This window comes from Heptranchias perlo, chromosome 2 (genome assembly GCF_035084215.1).
Source record: "Heptranchias perlo isolate sHepPer1 chromosome 2, sHepPer1.hap1, whole genome shotgun sequence".
In the NCBI taxonomy this organism is placed as follows: domain Eukaryota; kingdom Metazoa; phylum Chordata; class Chondrichthyes; order Hexanchiformes; family Hexanchidae; genus Heptranchias; species Heptranchias perlo.
This window is the reverse complement of record NC_090326.1, coordinates 111,623,309-111,638,010: the sequence shown is the minus strand read 5'-3', so window position 1 is coordinate 111,638,010 and position 14,702 is coordinate 111,623,309. Positions and strand designations below refer to the sequence as shown.

The following is a 14,702-nucleotide window of genomic DNA, read 5'->3' as shown; positions in this document are numbered from 1 at the left end:
CCCCATTGGATATCTGACAGGCCTAGCAGCAAGAATGCTTGATCTGGGCAAGGCCCTGTAGGAATGACAATAATTGATGTTTCAAAATATTTTTTAAAAAGGATATATGGTTTCCAATACAAATGGAATACTTTGAAAAAAAAATCACTCCCCAAAACTTTCCATCCCTTTTAAAGCAGCATAGTCCCATAAATATTTTTTTTTTGCAAAGTACTCACCAATTACCCCCCTGAATACTTTTTCTGCACTTTTATTGCTTTGTCTTAAAAGCGTTTATAAGAACCAATTGTTTACATGTAATAGTCAATACATATGAAAAATATGAAACAGAAAATCCTGGAAATACACAGCAAGTCGGTCAACGTCCAAAAAGACCTATCAGAAATATTAACCTGTCTGTTGAAAATATTTTATAAGATGTACAGGATAATGATTTTAAAGGCTAGTAATACCTATGGGACAATGTAGCCTTAAAACATCTATCCATCCTCAAAAGTGAGATGATTGTTTAAGTGCTAAATATTTACCCCTTCTAATTTCACCTATTAAAAAGGCATGGATTGAGGGAAATGTGAACGTTATCTGTCTGTATTGAGACTATTCAGTTGTGATAGCAGGCAGACCAGTTCACATTCCTGTCCACCAATACTATCTTTCATCTTAGGTGCCTCACCACGCATCAACTCCAATGAAGCAGCACAAGAACAGTAGAAAGAACACAAAACAAATTAAGTACAATGCTCACTGTCAAGCTGCTGTTGCTGTTCATGCAATACAAACAAAATCATCAACATACAATACAGTGCCATAAAAAGAATCAAATGACAGCAAACAACAGTTAATGCAATACAAGAAAAGTCATGGAAGACTCAGCTTTGGTTTACAGTAAAGACAGTAGCAATGACAACCTACAATACAGTTATAACAATGACACAGCTGATCAGTCCAGGGCAGCATTTTTTAAATGGACTGAAATGATCACATCAAAGAGACTGAAAATTAAACCTTTATAATATACATGCCATTACTTTTGTCATTTGGTATTTTATGGTGAAGGAAACACAGTTATAAGGAAACTGGTCAATAAGGACAGAATTGGCAAAACCACAAAGGTTGGCTGTCTTATATTTTACCTTAGGAAAAACAGAAACTTATTTTCTCTACATCCATCTGTTCATTAATACATTTCAGCATGTTATTTCCCTCCTCTAGCAGAACAACTGCTATAGATGAACAAGCTTAGTTTGCGTTTAGATTACTTCTTCCACAAAGAAATGCTTGTGATTCTGGTAGTACAGAAAGTGTGGTTCTAGTCCTAAGAAAATCCTTTCTCGGCTAGTTTTGCACTATCATTTTTTTGCAACAACTGTTCTTTGTCACCAATACTTAAAACAAGCTTTGAAACACCAACTCTGATTGTTATAATCTTCTAACACCTACAACAATACAACAGAATACAGAAAGCATGAAATAGAGGCACAGAGACAGAGAAAAAGAGACAGAAAGTGAAAGAGTTAAGAGTTATTTTTGGAGGCAGAATTCATGTAAGGATTTTTTTTTGCTAGTCTGCAATATGCCCAACAAGCCTGACTAATTGAACAATTTTGTGAGCCTAGTTTTATAGGTACCTCAAAGCACAATCAGAAGTAAATTGGTAAGCAGGGGATCAAAGATCACCAATTGTGAGCTTCTTCACATGCACAAAAGGACACAATCACTATAATGGAGACTTTGCAAATGGTATGGATTCCATACGAACAAGAACAAAAGACGGCCACTGACACCAGCGTTTTAAGCGTGCAAACAATCAAACCCTGAAGTAAGGACTTGTATTAAATTTAGATTTTTTTAAAAACTGAAATGCCACACCAATGTGAAGACAAAAGTTACGCAGAGCTTTTGCTCCGATGTTGCCTTCAATGTCTTAGGTCTTGAGATAGTGGTGGTTTTGGTCTGTATCTTCATAAAGGAGGCACAAGAAGTCCTGCTCTCCACAGAAAATATGTCCTTCTAAATCAGACCCAAAATCTTGCAATCTTCAATTAGTTCAACTTTGTCATACGTTAGAGTTCCAAGGCTGGAAAGCGAGATGCTTCTGGATTCAGCATGTCGGACAAGAAGTGAATAGCTCCAGCCATCCCTGTATAAGACAAGGCAGGAAAAACAATACAATGCACAGTTAATACTTTACTCTAGGACTAAAATAGAAACTGACAAAACAAGCTTAAAAAAAAGTTAACTAGCAAAATATTAAAAATCCTTTTTCTGAATGTATAGAAATAAAAATGTCATTGTAAATCCTGCCTGTTTTAATAAATTATGGTTTCTGTAGCATCTCTATACAAGGTAAGTAAAGGACATTAAATATCAAGCCTAATGGTGTAAATTCTGCACTGGTATGGATTTACCACTTAATTTCCCAGGGAAGTGAATAGCAGCATTTTTTTCCTGACCCTTGAAGATAATGGAGCAAGATACTCCAGAACATCCGTCTAGCACAGCCCACATTATTCAAGCACACCATTTTCAACTGGACTGGTATAGAAGAATGGCTTGGCTCCAATTTTCCATCGCCAGGAATGTTATCTTGGAGTCAACTCAACCCCACAAGGATAGTTGTGATCATCACAGTAATAACTAAATCTATGTCATATGTCTACCACTCTATTTGTTGGGTTGGGTTGGGGGTGGGTGGGAAGAAAGAGAAATCTTAAATCACAGAATGTTACAGCACAGAAACAGGCTATTTTCCTATCAAGTCTCCACTAGTGTTTTTCTCCACATAAGCCACTGGGTCTAATCCTACTCTCCAGCTTACTTCTCATTTCCCATGCCATTTAAATTTTTTTCGAGCAATTTATGGACTCAACTTTGACAACGGTTTGTGGCAGAGAATTCCATATTCTAACCATTCTCTAAAAAATATTTCTAGTGCCCTCTCAAACATTTTGGCAAACAGTGGAAACATTCCATCACTACTACTTTATCATATTCCTTTATGATCTTGAAGATTCTAGAGAAAAGTGGCCTAACTTCTCTCTGCATAAATGTAACTTCTCATCCCATGTAATATCTCAAGTGAATCCATGCTGCACCTTTTCCATTGCTTTTGTATTCCTCCTATAATGTATGCCTAAAACAGTACACAATATTACAAATGGACCCTAATACTGTACTTGAAGGACATATCAATCATTTAAAGAAAGTCAACAATATTTAGGTCTCAAGGACAACTAGCAAAATCAATACTCAAGTTGATCTGATAACCTCATAATAGATTCATATCAGATTTAAGGAATGTTTACGTGTCTGTGTTATGTGGTTTTCAGAAACTTTAAATGTATTTTTGTACTGCTGGTAAAAATGAAAGAGACTAAAATAAAGCTCAAGGATCTTGGAATTCCTTTCTTGTACCAGACCATCATGAGGACAGTCATTTTAAAAATATTTATTTGCAGTTACCCCTTGGCTAGAATATATGTAAATCAATGTCGGAACTCTAAAATGTTGTTGTATGGTTTAATTCTTAACATCCATGTTTCTTCTTTAAACTGAAGTTCTAGCTCCTCTGATGGCTTGTTAATACAATATTGAGCAATATAGATCAGGAAGGTCCAAGGTTCAATCTCTAGTCAGCAACGGGCTGGCTGATCTCAGCCAAGATGATGGAAGGGGTGCTAAAGCTTTTCCCTAGGCTAGGGGGAGGGGAAAAAACAAAATCAACAGGGCTTCCATTCCTGATCAACTGCTTTTTGGTGATTCCTGATGGAGAAAGAGAATGTGTGTGAACACTGAGAGCAGGATTATGGTCAGCTGTGATGTTAACAGTGAAATAGCCTGCAACACTCACTATCTGAGCTCACACATGAAGAGTGGGCAAGGTAGCAAAGGGTCTTCAATCCACATGGTACCATACCACAGCAAGAGTCAGTGATTTCAGTAGAGGGGATGCAAGAGGGAATAAACCTTAAATTTCTTTAGTGATGAAGCTATTTTTTTTTTTAAAAGCTTTATCATCAAATTGAAATGCATTAAGCAACATTCCACAGTCAGTCATTCCAGTGCAGTTTACAATATATTTCAGTATTAATGACCAACACAAATATTAATTACTTGTTTTATATATATCTCCTTAAAATAAAAAGGTATCAACTTTTATAAGCCACCATTGGCAATCAGTTCACAAAACAACAAAGTAGGGTAACTGCAATTCGCTCTCATTATGATCCCAATTTCTACAAAAAAAACATGCTTGTGTAGCAACTTTATCACTACTGCTCAGCCATTGTATAGGTTTTCCAAGTGCATCACATTTTCATACATTTCATGCTGTAGTTTTTGACCAAAGTTTATTGTGGTCAGATTTAATGCTTCAAATTTCATAACAAAGAATGAATCACGACAGCACAGAAACAGGCCATCTGGCCCATCACGTTTACACTGGTGGCTTTCTCCATGAACCACATAGTTTAATTCCACTCTGCTTCCCATATGCTTGAACATTCCCTTCTTCGAGCAACTAATTCCTTTATAAAATAATTTATGTACCCCACTTCAAAGGTTTGCAGCACAGAATTCCACATTCTGTGTAAAGATTTTCTTTTCTAACCTCATGTGACAAACTAAAAAGGTATTGTAGATTTCACTCCAGTTCCGATGAAAGGTCATCGACCTGAAACGTTAACTCTGTTTCTTTCTCCACCGATGCTGCTTGATTTGTTGAGTATTTCCAGCATTTTCTGTTTTTATTGTAGTTTTCACTCTGTTCCTATGGAGCATCAATTCCCACAAAGTGTCTCGGGCACAGAATTTGTCAACAGAAACTAGAACTCTGAGCACCAAGGACTTAGGTGAAATTTCCAACTCTGGGACTGAATCAGAACTTAAGCACCAATTGCACAAAAAAAGGTAGGATGGTGTGGGGAAATTTCTTGCAGGTTGTTTCCAACATTAAAATCACTAATTTTTGGGGCGTTTAGTCATTTTTCAGAATTGTATAATTTTGTTTCTTTTACATTGTCATGTTTAGCAGTATGCATTGATTTGAGGAAGGAAGAAAAATGGCAGCTAAGTGTGACATTTGAATGATTGAATTGGTTTGCTTCGTACTATATACTGGCTGCCAATTGCTAGCTTTGAAAAAAAATCTGAGCAACTGGTTGGGTTTGTATAGATTGCTGGTTTGCGACTGACAGCTTTTTCTATTTTGGCTCTAATTCCCTCAATCATGCAAGTTTGACGTGCATTTTTGAAGTGTGACACTTAAGTGTGATGCATACTTACTCGCTAAATGCAGGAGTAACATTTCAGGGTTCAGATGATGAATAAACTGCTCAAGGTTCCTCTTGTACTGTGTCACCTGAAGCCCTTGATGCATTACTAAATTGTAACTCCAGACTATGTGTTATTGAATATTTAATGCTAACACAAAGTCTAGTTAAATACATTGCTAAATTTCATTGAGGAAAGCTGCAACTTAGAAGCTAAACCAATTTTTTCTAAAATGTGTTTGCTCGAGTTTATAGAATCTTAATCCAAGCCTAACATTTAATACAAGGATTTACACCTATGTCCAAAAACAAAACAGCAAACAGTAGCATTTGTTTTCCCTAAACTAATATGTGTTCTCTTCAGGAATGGCAAATCAAACTATGATTTAGTTAGTCATACTACACTTTTAAAAGCCCAACACAGTCAATGCATTACCTTCAAACAAGGAATATGGTCTGTCAGGAATGCGACATCCATGTGTTCCATAATCCAAGCACCATTCAGCAAACTGTAAAAACAAGCAATATCAAATCATTTTTATGCCATTTTTAATATTAAAGTAAAGTATTCAGTTCAATTGCCACATAATCCTAAAAAACATAAATGGAGATGCCTACACAGTTAAGGTCTGTCAGCTTTTCTGTTCCTCTTTTTATGTTTTAAAACTGCTAATCAAAGGTAGCCTGGGAACAGATAGACCTTTGTGTAGAATCTCTTTCTCAGCGATATCGTGCATAGGGATAAAGGGTTTCACACAGAGCTAGAATTGCTCTTTTAGGGTCCTGGTGGACTACACCTACTGGCTTGAGACAGGTTGGTGCAGATTGTGTCATACTGCAAAGTTGCATGGCAATGGGTCTCACATTGAGCTCACCTCAGCTCTCCTATTATCAACATTGTGGTGGCTGCCGTTATTGAGTGGTGGGTATGATAAATACATTTAATCTAAACAAAAATAATATAAAACCTCATGAAAATCTTCTAAATTTCTCATCTGGGGGCTGTGGCAAGGCCAGCAGCTAAAGTCACAGACGGCTGAAGCCATGAACCGGATCAGCTGTTGGATTTACAGAGCAAGAGAGAGACAAGAAACAGGCCCAGAATCTGTGACCTGCGCTATAAATTATGCCATTTCGTGCCCCAACCTTCTGGTTGTCAACTTACTCCAAATTTCCTGGGAAAGTATTTTGAATATGCCGCAGCGAGCATAATGTCGAATCAGAAGCGGTGTAGCCAATGCTTACCCCATCTGCATTAATTAAGTAGACCAATTCTGGCATCACCCAAATCACAGAATTCTGAATTTCAAATCCTTTCACTATACTGAACTTAATCACTAGTAGAAAATTGTTTTGAGTTATGGACACACAAAGCTGCTGTATTCAGTTTTCAGGAACAACTTGCATTTACATAGCACCTTTAATGTAGTAAAATGTCCCAAGGTGATTCACATGGACATTATCAGACAAAATTGGACACCGAATGACATAAGGAGATATTAGGACAGGTGACTGAAAGTTTGGTCAAAGAGGTAGGTTTTAAGGAGCGCCTTAAAGGCGAAGAGAGAGGACGAGAGGCAGAGGGGTTTATGGAGGGAATTCCAGAGCTTAGGGCCTAGACAGCTGAAGGCACAGCTGCCAACAGTGGGGTGAAGGAAATTGGGGATGAACAAGAGGCCAAGATTGGAGGAACGCAGAGGTCGCTGAGGGTTGTAGGGCTGGAGGAGGTTAGAGAGATAGGGAGGGGGCGAGGCCATGGAGGGATTTGAACACAAGGATGAGAATTTTGAATTTGAGGTGTTGATGGACTGGGAGCCAATGCAGGCCAGCAAGCACAGGGGAAATGGGTGAATGGGTCTTGATGCAAGTTAGGATACGGATAGCAGAGTTTTGAATGAGCTCCAGTTTACGGAGGGTGTGAGATACTAAGTTACAGATTATACAGAACATACTAAGTTACAGATTTAATTTCTTTTAACCATTTATTTAGATGACGACAATAATTTAAGCTCTCTAAAAAGTCTCAGGTTAAATGATCAAAGAAAATGGGGGGGGAAGAAATGGACCTGGTTTAAACGGTTTCTCAGGCACGAAACAGGCAAAAATGTCTAATTTCAGGGGCCATCCTGCACCTAAAATATGTTTGATGTCATATTTACTCAGATAATAGTCAGGCATTCCTGGAAGCCACCTTAGACAGGTGTTAGAGCTCTGCATATGCTAATAAGAAGCCTTACGCCTGTTTAAAGACCAGTCTTCAAAATTGATCAGAAACTGAGCGAATTATGCACCGGGCATGCTCTGCTCAGTTTTTCCAGTTCCTTTTGCAGCCTAACCAGCTGTCCTTAAAGGACTGATGAAGGCTGCCAACATAAAGATAAGTTTTTTTCTCTTTGTGGGAGCAGGTTATTTTGTTTGTAAAGATTTAGGAGGGGGCAGAGTAATTAAGTGGGCTGGGGAAATACTGTATTGGTAGCGAAAATACTGAGGACTGCGGAAGTTAGCAAATGGGATCTTGTAGTGAAAAATGAGGGTTGTGAATAGTTGAGTGGAGGAAGTAACTGGGTACTGAGTATTTAGCCGGATTGGAGTACTGAGGAGCTAGGATGTACAGCGAGATAGTTAGATCTTGAATATTAATATAGAGGGGAAAAAACAGTTGCAATGGGAATTTAAAAAAAAGAAAAAAGGACAGCGGGGAAGTATTCTCCAAATTAACGTCTAAACCAGGGGTGTCAAACATATGGCCCGTGATACAGTTCAATCCGGCCCGCAGTGTCAGTTATGGTTAGCGTTGCCATGTGTCCTGAAATGAGATATGAATTCCCCGGGCATTGCTGCTCACAGCCCAGAAGAACTGGGGCTTTTAAACTTTGAACCACAGCAGCGCCCCCCGCTCCATGATGTCACCACCCCCCTCCCCACAGCACAGAGCCAGCACTCATTTGTTTTGAGGAGTCGGGGAGAGCGTGACGGGAGTGGGGTTGGGGGGAATCGGGAGAGAAAAGGAGACTGGGAAATGGGGGCTGGGGGAAGACAGGAGTATAGGGGTGGGGAGATGGCTTTGGGGGGGGGGGGGGTCAGAGACTGGGAAATGGGGGCTAGTGGGACACTGGGTTTGTGAGGTGGTGGGGTGGGGTGGGGTGGGTATGGAATCCATCATCTCCTGGAGAACTGGGAGCAGTAGCAACATGGTGAGTGGGAGTGGCGCTGAGAGAGCAGCAGCCAGTAAAGGGGTGGATGAAACCTGGGAACCTTACTGTGGGCAAACAGCGAAACACTGCTTCCACTAGTGACCAAATTGTGAACATGGGGTCGGAGAGGATTCTCACTGCACTCGGAGCATCACAAAATGCAGTACATGGAGGAGATGCAGGAGAGCCGAGTACGGCTGGCAGCGGCCTATAGTATTGCTGTGGAGTTGGGAAGAGCACTCCTGCTCCTCCATGCCCCACAGAAGGAGAAGCAAAAAAAATGTTCCTTACCATTTCTTTAGCGGCTTCCACTGGTCCCTTTAAGGACTGCTGTTTAGGCTACTGTAGAACTGGAAAGACTAGTTGGAGCTTGCACGCTGCATGCTCCACCTAGTTTTACATGCATTTTGCAGAGGGCTCCTAAACCAGGCGGAGGACCCTTCTTTGCATTTTAAATAGATCCAATGCTGATTTCAGGCAGCCGCCAGTGATGCCTAAAACAGTGAAGACTAATATGACGACGGCCACACCGGCACAGCAGATTAGGTGAAAGACCTTGCGTCCAGAAATTGGTATACATTGAACCCGTTTTACACCCAGAAAACGGGCAAATGTATACCAGTTTCTACCCCAGTGTGTCCAAATAAATTTTGCTGAATATAGCCTATGCCAAGTGTCAGGATGTCAGATCAGGCCAACCACGTAAATTGACACCCCTGGACTAAACAAAGATCTGAAATGAATACTGTGACCCAAAATGGCAGAAATATTAAATAATTACTTTGCCTCAGTATTTACCAGGGAGACTAACATGGTGGGCATGACATTAGAAGACGAGATCAAAAAAGATAGATAGAAAGGGGGAGATAATTGATAAACTACATCAAACTTAGAGAGGATTAAACACCTGGTCCGGATGGATTGCATCCACGCACAAAGATGTTAGGGAAGAGATAGCAGAGGCACTATTACATATATATAAAAATTCATTAAAAAAGGGAATAGTGCCAGAGGACTGGCAGACAGCTAATGTGATTCCTATATTAAAAAAGGAAGATAGAACCAGTCCAGGGAACTACAGACCAATTAGCTTAACATTGGTGGTAGGAAAGATAATGGAAACCTTACTCAAAGACGTAATAGAAAAACATCCAGAAACTGAAAATATAATAAAGAATAGTCAGCACGGACTTCAAAAGGGAAGGTCATGCTTAACCAATTTTATTGAATTCTTTGAAGTAGTAACAGAAAGGGTAGACAAGGATAATGCAGCAGATGTAATATATTTGGATTTTCAAAAGGTCTTCGATAAGGTACCGCATAGTAGACTCATGATTAAGGTCAGAGCATGTGGAGTCAGGGGACAAGTAGCAGAATGGATAGCAACTTGGCTGCAAAACAGAGAGTAGGGGTTAAAAGGTAGTTACTCTGACTGGCAAAAGATAGGAAGTGATGTTCCACAAAGATCAGTGCTGGGAGCACTGTTGTTCACCATTTTCATAAATGATTTGGATTCAGAAATCAGAAGTACAATTTCAAAATTTGTGGAAGACACCAAATTGGGGGGTATAGTTAATACCAAGGAGGACTGCCACAAGATACAGGAAGACATTAATAAACTTGCAGAATGGGCATGTAATTGGCAAATGAATTTCAATATAGATAAGTGAGAGGTGTTACATTTTGGTAGGGAGAATAAGGAGGCCACATACTGCTTGGATAAAAAGAGTCTAAATGGGATAGAGGAGCAAAGGGATCTGGGGGTGCAGATACTCAAAATCACTAAAAGTAGTGACACAGGTTTATAAGGCCATTAAGAAAAGGCAAACTAAACACTGGGGTTCATTTCTAGAGGTTTCGAATTGAAAAGCAGAGAAGTTATGTTAAACTTGTATAGAACCTTGGTTAGACCACACTTGGGAGTACTGTGAACAGTTCTGGTCTCCCTATTATAAAAAGGATACACAGGCATTGGGGAAGGTGCAAAAAAGATTTTCTAGGATGATACCAGAACCGAGAGGTTATACCTATCAGGAAAGATTGAGCAGGCTGGGGCTCTTTTCTCTAGAAAAGAGAAGACTAAGGGGTGACCTGATAGAGGTCTTTAAGATAATGAAAGGGTTTGACAGGGTAGATGTAGAGAAGATGTTTCCACTTGTAGGGGAAACCAGAACTAGGGGCCATAAATATAAGATAGTCACTAATAAATCTAATAGGGAATTCAGGAGTAACTTCTTTACACATCGAGTGGTTAGAATGTGGAACTCGCCACTAAAAGGAATTAGTTGACGTGGCTAGCATAGATGCATTTAAGGGAAAGCCAGGTAAACATGAGAGAAAGGAATAGAAGGATATGCTAATAGGTTTAGATGAAGTAGGGAGGGAGGAGGCTCGTGTGGAGCAAAAAAACCAGCATGGATCTGTTGGTCCGAAAGGCCTGTTTCTGTGCTGTACATTCTATGCAATTTTACTTTCTAGTAAAAAAAACAGTAAATTCAAAATTCTGCAAAAACTCTCATTACAACCTCTTCTCTGGCTAGTGGGAACAGAGAGCAAGAGTCTAGAAGCCAGTGACTCCATAGAATCTCAAAAATGTGATTTTAATGCAAGCACAGACTGCCACTATTTCACGCCAAGATAACTGGATAGATAACTGGATTGAAGGAGACCAGAGAGCAGTGTGAGGGCAAGGTGGTGTAAAGAAGTGGTTAAATCACACTTTTCTAAAGTCTGGTAATGCTATTGATTTTTCTTTATATTGTAGTAATGTAACCCTTTAGCCTTTGCTTGTTAAGCAAAGAAGTACAAGTTAATTTTAAAGTAAAGACTGTTGAACCAAGGTTAACCCTGCAGCAATGGTCAGTTTCAGGATGAAGTAATCACCTGAGTAATGATGGACTTAAAGACGTGTCATTACATACTGGTTCCTGAGATTCAGGGAAAACAGTTAGCCCCGTAGAAGGGAAACAACTGGACATATATTATCTTTTTAATTAGGGGGTTCCGTATAATCAGGAGATTGATTCTATAGCATTCAGTACCACCACCACCTTGCATTTATATAGTGCCTTTAAGCTAGTAAGACGTCCCAAGGCGCTTCACAGGAGCATTATCAAACAAAATTTGACATCGAGCCACATCAGGAAGCATTAGTCAAAAATGCTTGGTCAAAGAGGTAGGTTTTAAGGAGCGTCTTAAAAGGTGGGAGAGAGGGAATTCCCGAGCTTGGGGTCTAGGCAGCTGAAGGCACCGCCGCCAATAGTGGAGCGATTATATCAGGGATGTGCAAGAGGCAAGAATTGGAGGAGCGCAGAGATCTCAGAGGGTTGTAGGGCTAGAGGAGGTTAGAGAGATAGGGAGGGGCGAAGTCATGGAGGGATTTGAAAACAAGGATGAGAATTTTAAAATCAAGGCGTTCCTGAACTGAGAGCCAATGTATGTCAGCAAGCACAGGGCTGATGGATGAACAGGACTTGGTGTGAGTTAGGATACAGGCAGCAGAGTTTTGGGCAAGCCCCTCAGATAATGAAGCAGTCCATGCCAGCATGCATCAAGACCTGGACAACATCCAGACTTGGGCAAGTAACATTCGCACCAGACAAGTGCCAGGCAATGACCATCTCCAACAAGAGAGAGTCTATCCACTTCCCCTTGACATTCAACGGCATTACCATCGCCAAATCCCCCACCATCAACATCCTGGGGGTCAACATTGACCAGAAACTAAACTGGACTAGCCACAAATACTGTGGCTACAACAGCAGATCAGAGGCTGGGTATTCTGTGGCAAGTGACTCACCTCCTGACTCCCCAAAGCCTTTCCACCATCTACAAGGCACAAGTCAGGAGTGTGATGGAATGCTCTCCACTTGCTTGGATGACTGTAGCTCCAACAACACTCAAGAAGCTCGACACCATCCAGGACAAAGCAGCCCGCTTGATTGGCACCCCATCCACCACCTTAAATATTCACTCCCTTCACCACCGATGCACCATGGCTGCAGTGTGTACCATCTACAAGATGCACTGCAGCAACGCACCAAAGCTTATTCGACAGCACCTCCAAAATCACGACCTCTACCACCAAGAAGGACAAGGGCAGCAGGCACATGTGAACAACACCACCTGCACGTTCCCATCCAAGTCACACACCTTCCCCGCCGTTCCTTCATCGTCGCTGGGTCAAAATCCTGGAACTCCCTTCCTAACAGCACTGTGGGAGAACCTTCACCATACGGACTGCAGCGGTTCAAGAAGGCAGCTCACCACCATCTTCTCAAGGGCATTAGTGATGGGCAATAAATGCTGGCTATGCCAGCAAAGGCAGATCCCATGAATGAATTAAAAAAAAGTTTATGGAGGGTGGAAGATGAGAGGCTGGCCAGGAGAGCATTGGAATAGTCAAGTCTAGAGGTAACAAAGGCATGGATGAGGGTTTCAGCAGCAGATGAGTTGAGGCAGGGAGGGAGACGGGCGATATTATGGAGGTGGAAGTAAGCGGTCTGGTGATGGAGTGGCTATGTAGTCGGAAGCTCATCTCGTGGTCAAATAGGATGCCATGGTTGCGAACGGTCTGGTTCAGCCTCAGGCAGTAGCCAGGGAGAGGGATGGAGTTGGTGGCGGGGACCGAAGATAACGGCTTCAGTCTTTCCAATATTTAGTTGGACAAAATTATTGCTTTTCCAGTACTGGATGTTGGACAAGCAGCGAGATAAATCAGAGACAATGGCGGGTTCGAGGGAGGTGGTGGTGAGATAGAGCTGGGTATTGTCAGTGTACATGTGGAACCTGACATTATGTACCAGTCAAAGACAGACTTACAATTAAAGGTTTCACTCGGTGGAATAGCAAATATATGTAATAAGCGTGAAACTATTGATAAGCTAACACACTAAGGGAGTTATATCAATCTCAGCCCAACGGAAAAAGACCAGTTTATTGACTAAAGTAATTGATGAGATAAATTCAATTAAATTTTCCTTATATGGAGTTGTATTTTAAGTTTTGTACAAATATGTAATGCAGAAACATGTGGATTGTCACGTCGAGGGGGGTGAGAGAATTGTTTTAAAAATCCCAGTTTGTACAGATATCTTGAATTCGATAAAGGTCTGGTCAACCTATATACTGTGCTTGGAACTGCATCACGTTTGAGCCCCCAATCTATGCACGCCCTGGTGCAGTTGTAAGTACTGTTAAGTACTATTGCATGTACTATATGCTTAATAAACTATGAACGCTGACCTCAACATGCAAGAACCTTATTGATTTGAGTAAACAAAACATCCAATCATAAATAAAAAACATTCTTTAACAGTGGATTGGGAGCAAAGAGCTTGAAGCAGGAGATTTGTGTGGATGACCCCACTGTAAATAGTTGCCTTTCTTTAAACACTGTCCCTCTCCCTTTCAAAACTGCCATCACCCCCTCCTCAAAAACCCAACCTTGACCCCTTCTCACTTTGCAAATATAAGTTGTTGCTGTTGCTACCACTTTACACCAAGGCAATTGGATTGAAGGAAACCAGGAACAGAGAATAAGGGCAAGGTGGACAGGGAGAAAAGAATGTAGAGCAGAAGATTTATGCACAAGACCACCACCATACAACCTCCAAATAGCAACCTACATTTTGCATCTTATTTGTAGTATTCATTGCAATCAGAAGCCTCCATCATTTTGTGGACCTATGTGTCCTTCTTTATTGTTTTCAAGCAGCTTGGTATAAAAGAAAAAAAATCTACATGTACATTCTGATGTGTAAATACATCTTCTCCCTCAATGGGGTGCAGTTACGAGGAGTGGCAGCTCTGTAGTACCTCATTCTTGTACCAGCCTTGACTTTGAGCACAGCGAGCTATTTAACAAGCTTAGATGTCAAGGCCTTAGAGAGGGTGCAAAGGAGATTTACTAGAATCGTACCAGGGATGAAAGACTTCAGGTACGTGGAGACACAAGATAAACTGGGGTTGTTCTCCTTGGAGCATAGAAGGTTACAAGGAAATTTGATAGAGGTGTTCAAAATCATGAAGGGTTTTGATAGAGTAAATAAAGAGAAATTGTTTCTAGTGGCAGAAGGGTCGGTAATCAGAGAACACAGATTTAAGGTAATTGGCAAAAGATCCAGAGGTGACGTGATCTGGAATGCACTGAAAGGGTAAAGGAAGCAGATTCAATAATAACTTTCAAAAAGGGAATTAGATAAATACTTGAAGTGGAAAAATTTGCAGGGCTATGGGG

At 40.7% G+C, this 14,702-nt stretch overlaps 1 protein-coding gene across 1 annotated transcript in view; it reads right to left on the bottom strand.

Moving 5' to 3' along the window:
* Window positions 1–234: 234 nt before the first annotated feature.
* lancl2 (LanC lantibiotic synthetase component C-like 2 (bacterial)) overlaps window positions 235–14,702 on the bottom strand; it is a 54,962-nt gene continuing 40,494 nt past the window's right edge. The window contains exons 8-9 of the mRNA XM_068005768.1: window positions 5,707–5,779; window positions 235–2,140 (exon numbers count right to left, since the gene is read on the bottom strand). Of these exons, the coding sequence (XP_067861869.1) occupies window positions 2,064–2,140; window positions 5,707–5,779 (150 nt within the window). The 3' untranslated portion in view covers window positions 235–2,063. The remainder of the gene's footprint in view (window positions 2,141–5,706; window positions 5,780–14,702) is intronic.